General features: G+C 35.4%; 1 protein-coding gene across 1 annotated transcript in view; it reads left to right on the forward strand.

Annotated features, from left to right (window-relative positions):
* Positions 1–12236, forward strand: part of TRIP12 (thyroid hormone receptor interactor 12) — a 132518-nt gene that overhangs the window by 98139 nt on the left and 22143 nt on the right. Inside the window, exons 22-31 of the mRNA XM_023532935.1 lie at positions 1470–1683; positions 3926–4026; positions 4250–4424; positions 5553–5694; positions 6466–6657; positions 8277–8428; positions 10015–10172; positions 10562–10635; positions 10717–10916; positions 11534–11661. Coding sequence (XP_023388703.1) covers positions 1470–1683; positions 3926–4026; positions 4250–4424; positions 5553–5694; positions 6466–6657; positions 8277–8428; positions 10015–10172; positions 10562–10635; positions 10717–10916; positions 11534–11661 — 1536 coding nt within the window. The remainder of the gene's footprint in view (positions 1–1469; positions 1684–3925; positions 4027–4249; positions 4425–5552; positions 5695–6465; positions 6658–8276; positions 8429–10014; positions 10173–10561; positions 10636–10716; positions 10917–11533; positions 11662–12236) is intronic.

Below are 12236 nucleotides of genomic sequence, written 5' to 3' on the forward strand. Positions count from 1 at the left end.
GTGTTTCTTCACATCTTGAGAACGCAATAGACATGCTAGTGTAATAATGTTAAATCATATGGGAAGAGGTTTTCACCCTTTATTATCGTTTCTTATCATTTCTTTTCAAATAACAATGAGTTTTCCAAAAATTCCAACACCACGTATTTATATAAAATAGAAGGCAGACTCTCTTCATTTCCCAGAGATAATAAGTGTGGTAAACAAACCAAATATATATACAAGTAGGCATTTTCTGTGTTCACATAAACAATTGGTATGTGTTTTTATTCTTAGCCGTAGATTATCTTATATTTTACATTCTGTATTATGTTTTTGGTATTCTGTTTTTTCTTGTTTGCTTTCAGTTGTTCTACCTTTCTGACTTGGAAGTTTATCAGAATCAGTCTTTTTCTCAAAGTGGTTTTTATTTTTTTTACTTTGCATTTTCTACCCCCAAAGTGTATACATTTTGAAGTCTATGGAGGAATGTTGATGGCTTCTAGTACTTTGTATCTGGCTAGATCCACTATTCTTTGAGGTTCCGCTTATATGTCTCTTACTTCTGAACAGCTTATCTTCCTTTAGATCCTACTACTATATGCTCCAGCAGCATTATATTTTCCTTCTCATAAGCAATTTACTCTTTATTTCTAGAATCTTGTAAATTATGTCTTTCTCACTAGACAGTAGTGCCCTGAGTGCATTTTTCTCATCCATGGCTATACTCAAAGTACTCAGCACACAGTCTAGGCTAAGATTGCCACAAATAATATTTGTGGAATGAATGCCTGAAGCTTGAATTCATCCCAACATCTTTTTTTTTTTTTTTTTTAGCAGTTTGCTTTTTCTTTTTTTTTAATAAAGAATTTGATGGAAAGCTTTAGACCCTTCCCCAGAAAAATGTGAATTTGTGAACATGCACTCACATCACTGAGACATGATATCTTTGTATACAATTTGATAGTTCTTGGACCATCTCCCATGTACATCCACCTATGCTCCTAACCTAGACACATTATGAGCCCCTGCCTCGTAAGTTACTGTTTAACTCTCCGTTTACCCTTCCAAGGCTGGTGTTCTCTTTTTTGGCAGCAGTGTTATTGTGATCTTGCCTTATTGTAACATTTGAAGTTAACTTTCTCCCCTGGTAGCTATGAAGCCACAGCTGCACTGTTTTTTCTGATGATTGTTTTTATAATGGGCATTTTGAATTTTTAGTAGGACTTTTGTGATCATATTAAATTTCCTGTGATTGAGTTGTGAATATAAGAAGACATTCAATATAAATACCTTTCTTTAATTTTGAACTTGCCTACTACTATTCTGAAAGGAGTCAAGTTGAAAACTCTGGCACCTAATTTTTTTTTCCCATTTGCCAGATATTTTTTATTCATTCCCTATAAATCAGTATTAGCGTTTAGGGATTTTGTAGTGGCGGGAAGGAGGTCCTGATTAAAACTGACTCTTTTTTAAAAATCTTTATTCTTATGTAGGCGTAATGCATCAAGTGAAACACTTAGCAGAATCGGAGTCTTTGTTGACAAGTCCACCAAAGGCGTGTACGAATGGGTCAGGATCCTTGGGGTCCACGACGTCCGTCAGCAGTGGGACAGCCACGGCTGCCACTCACGCCGCTGCCGACTTGGGATCCCCCAGCTTGCAGCACAGCAGAGATGATTCTTTAGATCTGAGCCCTCAAGGGTGAGTCAGAGTTGTGCGGTGATTTTTTTCTGCTCTCTGCCCTGGCAGCTGAGACTCACACAGGGAATAAAATGGGAAAATATTAAGAGACAGTACACATTTTATACTTTTTCATCCGTATTTTGTTAGGTGTTTAATGTAAACAGGAAGAACAATGAATATTTATTGCAAACCTGCTGTATTTGAGCCATGTTCAGGAACCATAAGAGATACATGGTATTTCCGTTGACATAAAAAGGAACTAAGACTCCGAGAAGTTAAATGGCTTGCAGTGTCACACACTTATTTTACAGATGTGTGGTTGAACTCTCATTTCTGATTCTGTAATCTTGAATTATTTACCATATTGCAGCAGATGTACCAGCTGTGAGACATCCAGATATTGATATACTGGAAAATATTAAAAATTAGAATTTTTAGAATATAAAGGAAAAAGACTGATTTCCCATTTACCTTTAAGTGGCAAATGGGAACTTTGCTCTTAAGAAAGGATAATGGGAGTTCTTACTTAAAGAAAATTGTCTTCTACCTTTTTTTCTGTTTTTAATCCCTTTGTTGTATTTTGCTACTGAGGACATTACCAGATCCTCTTGTTGGTTTCCATTTTGTTGTGTTGAAACAAATCATACTTTAAAAGTTTTTGTTTCTTTGATGTTAGAAACTTATTGGTATATGAGTGGTGCATGATGAACCAAACACACTTCTAAAATTCAGAATGTACTCAGGGTAATAAATAATACTCCTTCTTTACTCATTTTAAGGTGAAAAGGAGATTTTGGTAAAATAATATAAGTGGGGTCTAAAAATTTAATCTTGTAAATTGCAAAGTAGCATTGTCCTATGAAGCTAGCCACTCAGGATCCCAGCTGCTTTTACTGCCACCTGGTGGCAGTTGTCCATTCTGGCTTAAATATGAATTTTGGCACTTCTGGGACTTGGAGCAAAAACTGGGACTTCTTGTGCAGTTGCTGTCATTTTAGGAGGCTGGTGAGTTTAGGTTGTACCCATGTCATGGGCCCAGTTTAAGGAGATTGGGCCTAGAGAATACTAGTGACCCTCCCCCTTCCCTGTTCTCAAGTTGAATATGTCTTCCATTTTTCCTCGAAGCCTTGCCTGCTTCTCTACTTCCTGCCCAGTCCCACTCCCTCCCCCTAGCTGTCGTTGCAGTAAACTTAAGTTATGCAGGGTTTTACCATACAGCACAGGCATAGTGCCTGAGATATCATAGGTACTTGGTGAAATGTAATGCAGTTCAGACAATTGCAGTATTTCTGAGCCACTTAAATTAAGGAATTAGACTTGATTATAGTTTCTAACAGTTGATAATTTTAGAGAAAGAGGAAAGAATCTTTTTCTTAAAATACTTTTAGAATTTTAAGCGGTCCCATTCCCTTTTAGTATGGTTTCAAATGAAAAGTTTACATAAATTTGTAAAGAGAGAATTGTTTACTCATATTTGTTTATTCTTTGAAAGTTCACTCATCCTGGAGTGTTTTCAAAAGACATGGCAGATGTTGGAAGAATTTTTCAATTTTTCTAAATTTAGTTGGGTAACAGACCAACTGAACTAGAACATTTTTTCATCTTTTCTAGCTTTGTTATTCTAAGAATCTGGATATTTCAAACTTTTTCTAGTACTGTTAATAGGGAAAATAACACACAAAGGCAACACATGTTCTCTTTCATATATTCTATCCCTTGCTAGATTTGTTCGTAAACAGATAATTTTGGGGGGAAAAAATCATAAAGTATTTATAAATGCATTTATTTAGAATGTTATTGCCATTACTCACCATGAAATTACTTTGGATAATATTGGAAAGTATTAACAGTCAATGTCATGTATTTGTCATTTAGGTTAGGGAAAAAAATGGTACTCAGATTCAGCATGTTTCTAGTTTGTGATTGCACAGTTCTTTTTTATATTGGTTCTTCTCATTACATACTTAATGTACTTTTTTCGTATGTACATTTTAACACAACATTAATCATTCTATTTGGTTTTGTAGTAGTTCGATGTAGTCAGATAGCTAGCCAACGGAACTGATCTTTTTCTGGGGCCGTACACCTCTAGAATGTGACTGGTGCAGAGTCGGCATTAAATAATCACTAACTGAAAGATGCCCTGTTATGGCAATATTTTCTAACTCATTGTTTCTGCCATTTTAGCTTGTTTTCCAATGAGTGATGATAATAAATTGTGGTCATTGCTAAACTTATCCCATATTTTTCCATGTGATAGTCGATTAAGTGACGTCCTAAAGAGAAAACGACTGCCAAAACGAGGGCCACGAAGGCCAAAGTATTCACCTCCAAGAGATGATGACAAAGTAGACAATCAAGGTAATTATTGTGATGAACTGTGAGAGGTAAAAGGGAGCTGGTAGCAGTTAGAGATTTGTCCCTAAAACTGCTGATAGCTTTAAAGTATGCCTGAGTTTCCTGAATACCCAGTGTCCTTAGTTCTTTCAGCTAATTAAATTTGTATTAAGAATGGGAGTCTTAAAATTCAGTTGGTTTTCATCAGTTATACTAAAATGATTTAACTCATTCTCTCTTTTCATAGCTAAAAGCCCCACCACTACTCAGTCACCTAAATCTTCTTTCCTGGCAAGCTTGAATCCAAAAACATGGGGGAGGTTAAGCGCACAGTCCAACAGCAACAACATTGAGCCGGCGCGAACTGCAGGAGTTAGTGGTCTTGCCAGGGCCGCCTCAAAGGACACCATATCCAATAATAGGTGAGGTGGGGGTTTCCGTGCTCTGTTCTCAGATTAGAAAAACAGCATTATTTCAGTCAACATATTTATTATATGGAGATGAAACATGGACACAGCTTTAATTTATGCTCACAAGTGGCAGAACTCAAGGATATAGTAGGATCTCAGTTCTTGAACTCTGCGTCTGGGTTCATCGTGAGTTCCAGTATTACATTTTAAAACTCTTGTTGACACCTCTCTAGCTTCTGGGAGTCATGTATTTTCAAAACCAAACAAATTATGTTTCCCATCCGCAGTTTTGTTCTAGACAAGGGAAAACCGACATTTTCTGTACACATGCAGTTTGATGACACCCTTCTTCTACCCTTGACAATGGAACTTAAGGATCTTAAGAGTAGAGTCTTTTTTAGGAACTTAGAAAACTACTAGCTAAACTGCTAGTTTAAAAGCCAACTTATGGCTTTTAAAAATGATTTCTTTAAAATACTTGAAAATTGTTTTTTTGTTTTGTTTTGTTTTTGGCTCTGGATGTAGCATACCAAAAAGGACTACTTCCTCTGAAATAAGAAATTTAAAAATATCAACTGTCACTGGGAAAACAGACTCTTTTTTGTTTGCTTGGTTGGTTATTGTTCTGAATTTCAGTCAATAAAATAACAGAGCAAATGTATTTTTGAAGCCATCAGAATTTGTAATTTAGGCAGCTGGGTCTCAGTTGTTATAGTTAATTATGCACCTAGCAGGTACATGTTTCTGATGTATAGTTTTTTACGTTAGCTCTCCAGGGAACACAAGCAAAGAACAATGTAGCTATGTCTCTGCCTTAGAAAACAATTATGTAAAGTCACTTTCAGCTGAATACTGAGGAAACTGTCACCTTGTAGAGTCCCAAGAAGTTGGAACTTTGTTTACTCTTCATGCAGTAATGTGAGATGTATTTTAAGCACCCTGTGCATTTCTCTAGGTACATCTTAGCCCAATTTCAAAAGGAAACTTAATTTGGTTAATATGGAGCGTGAATTTATTAGTCTATAAGCATAGGCCAGAAAGTTATAAATGTAGCAGCTATTTGCTTTTGATCAAAAGTTATAAATTGAAGTCTTTTCTATGTACACTGAGACTTCAATATCTCCTTTTTTCTTCTGGCAGAGAAAAAATTAAAGGTTGGATTAAGGAGCAGGCACACAAATTTGTTGAGCATTATTTCAGTTCTGAGAACATGGACGGAAGCAACCCTGCACTGAATGTCCTTCAGAGACTCTGTGCTGCAACTGAACAACTCAACCTCCAGGTACTGTGTCCAGCACATTTTTAGTGCTTCCGGCATCTAAAGACATTTCTTTAACTTGTCCCTTGACTTTCATGCTTTATCATTTTATCGTTAAATGTACTAGAAATCTTATCTTTGACTTTCTTTCTTTCACATTCCACATATCTTGACAAATGAAGAGACTTCAGAAATGTCCTTCAGACACATCTCCTGTTCTCTAAGTCCTCTTTAACTACGGTATTAGATCTGACAGGACTCCCCGTAACCCCTCTCCACCTGGGTTCTCAAAGTAGTTGGAGAGGGCAGAGGTTTAGTAAGCGTTTTACATTTTATCTGATTCTTCGTCATTTTATGTTTTTGATATACTTAGAATACTTTGAGTCGTGTAAGTTTTCCAAGAAATTGTCCATTTTATTCATATTTTAAATTTATTTAAAGTGATACCTTGTACCCTTGTTTTATCTTTCCATTCTGATATTATAGTTTTTTATTCCTTAATTTGTATTCTCATCTTTTTTTTTTCTTTAAATAGAACTACATTGGTTGAATTGTGAAAGTTTTTCTTTTTTATGTTAGTATGACCATTGGTTTTTCATCATGAAATATTTAACATGTTGTGAATGTGTGTAGAAGGTTATATTTTCCTTAGTTTTCCAAAGATCTACCAAGAACGTGCCATGCCCCCCACCCCACAGTGTTGCGAGTGTCTTTGATTTCATTTGGGGAAATGTAAATTGCATATAGTAAGGGCTGTTTAAATCAATATAGAAATACTGTTCCCAACTCTTTCAGGTGGATGGTGGAGCCGAGTGCCTTGTTGAAATCCGTAGCATAGTCTCAGAGTCAGATGTTTCATCATTTGAAATCCAGCATAGTGGATTTGTGAAGCAGCTGTTGCTTTATTTGACATCTAAAAGTGAAAAGGATGCTGTGAACAGAGAGATCAGATTAAAGAGATTTCTTCATGTATTTTTTTCTTCTCCAGTAAGTTATCTAATACTGCTTATGTATCTTATTATAAGAATCACTCTTCACTATTGTGTATCTTTTCATCCCAGAAATGATTTCCAGTAGGTTTTGGTCAAGATATTAAGGTACAGTTTCTAGCTTGTTTATATGTAGCTTGGATTTCTTGGTCCTTTATATATCAAGTAAACAGTAAAAAAAAACCCCACAAAACAATGAAATGGTGATTTAATGAAGCCAGTGCTAGAGTCTCTGTGGTTGATGTATCTGGAGTCTTTTTCTGCAAGACAACCTGTTACAGTAGTCTCTTACCTGTGAATATATTTTATTTTCAATATTAGTTTTTCAGACATATTGGAATTTGCTATATAGATATGTATATATTTAGGGAAATACAGTAAACACACAGTATAGCTATGATACATTTCCATTTCGTAAGTAAAGCAGTATAGATGCTTCTTGACTTACAGTGGGATTACATTCCGATAACCCATCATAAATTGAAAATATTGTAAGTTGAAAATGCATTTAACACGTAGCTTCACCTGCCAAACATCATAGCTTCTCCCTAGACTACTTTAAACGTGCTCAGAGCACAGTAACCAAAAATCACTGGCAGCACAGTATACTGTAGAGTGTCAGTTGTTTACCTTCATGATCATGTGTATCTCTGGGAGCTGTGGCTCTCTGCCACGGCCCAGCATCATAAGCAAGTATCATACCACATATGTCTAGCCTGGGAGGAGATCAAAATTCAAAGAACGGTTTTTACTAAGTGAATATTGCTCTCGTACCATCGTAATGTTGAAAAATCTTAACCGTCTTAAATCGAGGGCTGTCTGTACTATAACAGTTCATTCAAGCTTGCTTAGTCACATTTGAAACGTGTTTTACAAGGCTAGGATTCACAGAGTAGCTCTCCTTCCTTTACCCTCAGCTAGTGAGAGCAAAAGAATAGCTACTCGTGGACACTATTGATTTTATACTACTATACTTGTTTACAACTGCTTAAGAGAAGGTATCTTCAGGGAAGTTTCTCTCTGGCTCATCTGTATAATAGGACCAAGGATAATGCTCCTGTGTGTTAGTGAAACTGCTTTACCGTGCCTCTCCAGTGTTTGCAGGCATTTGAGCACTGCTTATATTATTTTAATTTGTGGGGCTACTTCAAGCAGAGTTTATTTATTAGAGAGTCATAGGTGTGTAGCAATAATGGATGTAGTTTATACCATACTTAAGATTATGTACAGGTGTAATCTCTTAACCTGAAACTCCTTGGGGCTGTATGGGTTTCAAGAGTTCTACAATGCATAAACCTGATATCCCCAGTAGATTCTAAACAGCACTCTATACACATTAAATATTTTTGTGGCCAAAGCATAAGAGTATTCCTACTAAATAAAGGTAAATAAAGACTGCAAATAAAGACTGCAGATGGCCTCATGACTGAGTCAGATTTTGCCAAGATTGTCTTTATTGAAATTATTTGGAAACATTGTTCTAACAAAATCATTAAAAAAGATGAAATAGGCGAATGGTACCCTTTTGTTAAAACAGCCTATTACATTTTCTTGTTGAGGAATGTTCCATTTTCAGGAGGAGGCCTGTTTAACATGTTGGTTTATTTATAACTTTAGCTTCCTGGAGAGGAGCCCATTGGAAGAGTAGAACCAGTGGGTAATGCACCTTTGTTGGCATTAGTTCACAAGATGAACAACTGCTTAAGCCAGATGGAACAATTCCCAGTCAAAGTGCACGACTTCCCCAGTGGAAATGGGACAGGAGGCAGGTAAGGATCATTGCCTGAGTGTGCCCTTGCCCTTGAACTGTGCCCTTAATTAACCTTGCTGAAAAGTGGCAAGAGGTCTGGTAATGTCTTCATCTGCCTGAAGAACATTTAGCTATAATGACGGAAGAAATGGAACATTCTAAAGTGTGAATTAAATACTGTTTATCTTTAAAATCACAGTGTTTCTTAAACGTGATGTTTTAAAAATATATAGCCCAGTGACTGTTGGCAACTTGTAATAGGCTTAGTTTTTCTTAAATTGACATAGTTTAATATATAAAGCTTCTCTTTAAAAACTTTGTGGGTATGGATAATAAAAAGTTTACATTCTGTTCATTAATATGATTTCATATGTAATATAAGTACTTATAACTTTGTATTTGGGTGAGTTTTAACGAGTAAGTATTTATTTTGAAGTTTTGCTATTTTAATAAAACTTCCTATTTTTTTCAGTTGCATAGTAGTTTTTTTTATAGGCCTCGTGAGATACCATAGAAACTCCTTCATTGTAGGAGTTAATTGTTGTGTTTTACATAATATTATAAGCTTCCTAGAATATTATGACTAGAAACATGAAAAATAAAAAATTAGTTTGTATTAAAAATTAGTTTAGTTTTAAAATAGTCCGATATGCTCTTAAAACATTTAAATTTTGATTGAATTAGAAAACAATAGGCATCTCATTGAATAGAAAAAAGTGATCAGTTTAAACGAGGGTGTTTTTTCTGCTTTGAAATTTAATGTAGAATGCAGTATCTAATTTTGATCATTATGCTATACTGGAATATTTTGTGAAATGACGGGACATTTTCAGCTTTGAGAAAACCAGTTTTTCATTTTTATCCAAATTTGTATAAAATAAATATGTTTACATACGTGTATATCAATACAATGGAATATTCTTTTCCATACCCCTATTTGCCTTATAGGTAACTACATTTTAACTACACTTGTCTGTATCTTAACTCCTGCCAGCCCTTTTCTAAATTGAGCAGTTAAATATCCTTACAAAGTTTAGACTGATGTAGCTATTAAACTGCCTCATTCAAAAGAATGTAGCAGTTTGTTCACCTGAAACTCACATAATATTGTATGCCAACTGTACTTCAATAAAAAATTTTAAAAGGAATTTAGCAAAGTAAATTTTAAAGATTAGCATTTAAAGTAATTTTATAACTAAAATTCTTGAAAGCAAAAAAGATTTTTGTTTTGTTTTTAAATGAATAGAATTTAGTAGGCACAGCAAAATATTGCAGAAGCGAACATGCTCAAATGATTGACTATTGAGAGAAATAATTAAATCTCTGATGAGGTATTTCTGCTCACAATGGTTCATGGCAGAGATCGAACGTTGGTTTAATGTTTTCACATGTACATATACATACCCTCTTGCATTTCTTATTTTAAAGTAACTTTTACTAAATTACTTGAATTGCTGCTTTACTATTTACATAACTGATAAGTAAGTGCTTACTGTGTGCCTTAAGAAAATGTAGTTTGTATTTTATTTGAATTGCTGTATGTTGATTTTGAAAATAATAGAATAACTTTTTTTCACAAATTATTTTGAGCTTTTCTCTTAACAGAGGATCACAGGCTTTAAAATTTTTCAACACACATCAGTTAAAATGCCAGTTACAAAGACATCCAGACTGTGCAAATGTGAAGCAGTGGAAGGGTGGACCTGTCAAGATTGACCCCCTGGCCTTGGTGCAAGCTATCGAGAGATACCTTGTAGTTAGAGGTACTCGTCATATATATATGTTGTGTGTTTATGTGTACATTTGGGGTGAAATTATATTAAGTGATATATAAATTATTTCCCTGTTTATCGCTGTTTCTCTTGAAACCTAGCATCAGGAACATGTGTTGCCATCATTTATATGCATTATGTAGAAATATCTTCAACCTAGTAGGGCCTGTCTGCTTACTTGGGTGATGAGTTATTTTTTCTTGTTTGAGTATATTAGAAATGACATTTTATATTTGACAGTTTTTTTAGATCTTGCTGCTTCGTAGATCAAAGTGTAATATATACTTTTTTCTAAGACTGTTAGTTTAAACACTATGTGCAGTCTTTTCTTTGCCGTGTAAAATCGCTAAGAGTTTATAACAGCTATCTCGGGCCCTTAGGGTATGGAAGAGTAAGAGAAGATGATGAAGACAGCGACGATGATGGCTCTGATGAGGAAATAGACGAGTCTCTGGTAAGATACTATTCCCACTATGTTGTCATGTATAATGTTCAGGACCTATGGCTTAAGTAGATTTTGTTTTGCTTTATTCAGGCTGCTCAGTTCTTAAATTCAGGAAATGTAAGACACAGGCTACAATTTTACATTGGAGAACATTTGCTACCATACAACATGACTGTATATCAGGCAGTACGGCAGTTCAGTATACAGGCAGAAGATGAAAGGGAGTCCACAGATGATGAGAGCAATCCTCTAGGAAGAGCTGGTATTTGGACGAAGACTCATACAATATGGCAAGTCTGAAAACGACTTTGTTTGGTTTTTTACCAACTTTAATACTGTATGTTTTGGAATTCATATTGCATAAGGAGAGGCGACCCTAAATTCTACATTTTATTATTAAAAGCCACTCCAGATATTTTCTCTTATGTGTGAGCATGCACGTGTGTGTATATTTAGCTTTCTCATTAAGAGTACTAGAAAACTTAATTGTGGGCCATACTTATAGTTTATATCTATTTTTTAGATTTGTTTCAGGTCTTTAAGACAAAAATGTCTTTTATAAGATGATGTTCCTTTAAGTTATAAGAGGTTTGGCATCTCCGAACACTTAGAGGCAATTTATTTGGATGCTGCTTCCTCCATTTTTTGTGAATGTCTGTTATTTGATTTAAAGAGAGCCAGTCTTCTCAGAACTACCCCCAGAGTTTGCCTAGCGTCCTTCCTGGGATGGTGGCCTCTTCTAGGGAGCAGTGCCATTGGTAGTTCTCTGAGTCCATAGTAGGGAGAGAGGAAAGCTCTGAGAGAGTACTCTGGTCACTCTGATGTCTGTGGCTCACACTTTGGCCTTGTAGGATAATTTGCAGTTTTAACATCTGCTTTTGGTTCACCTACACCCCTGTCACTTTAGGTATAAACCCGTGAGAGAGGATGAAGAAAGTAGTAAAGATTGTGTTGGTGGTAAAAGAGGAAGAGCCCAAACAGCTCCAACAAAAACTTCTCCTAGAAATGCAAAGAAGCATGATGAGCTATGGCATGGTAGGTTGGTGCATGAAGGGGAAGAGAGTGCCATGGGGCAGTGTCTCCCGTCCTAATGGTTTATTTGTATCTAGTAATAAAATCTTTGAGTACAGTTTAGAAAAAAGGGAAATTACAAGAAACGTTTGATCAAACCTTTGACTTTATTATCTAGAAAATAGAAAATTAAGTATCTCCAAAATTAAATTTGGAAAGAAAATGGAGAAAAACTTTGACGTTCTTTCCATGAAGAACTCATGTTTTCATGAAGACTAAAATCATTAATAGAATACATTAAAGAAGAGACTGATCATTGACAGGTTGGCCCTTAATTTTTAGTGCCATTCATTATAGTAGTATCTTCTAACAATTACAGAAGGAATAAAATGATTTGCCAGGTAATATAGTATAGACTACAGAATGTAGTAGCATCTCCCAATTGACTTCTTTTGTAGTTGGTATTCCCTTCTAGTCAGTTTTGCTGATTTCCTCCCCCTTTTTCATATGATGGTAATAGTGCCTTAGCGTTAGTAGTCTGCGTTAACCCCATCAGGGATGCTCAAACACTGGTATCAGTTGATGAGATTTTCCCTGTT

Source organism: Pteropus vampyrus, unplaced genomic scaffold (genome assembly GCF_000151845.1).
Source record: "Pteropus vampyrus isolate Shadow unplaced genomic scaffold, Pvam_2.0 Scaffold93, whole genome shotgun sequence".
Lineage (NCBI taxonomy): Eukaryota > Metazoa > Chordata > Mammalia > Chiroptera > Pteropodidae > Pteropus > Pteropus vampyrus.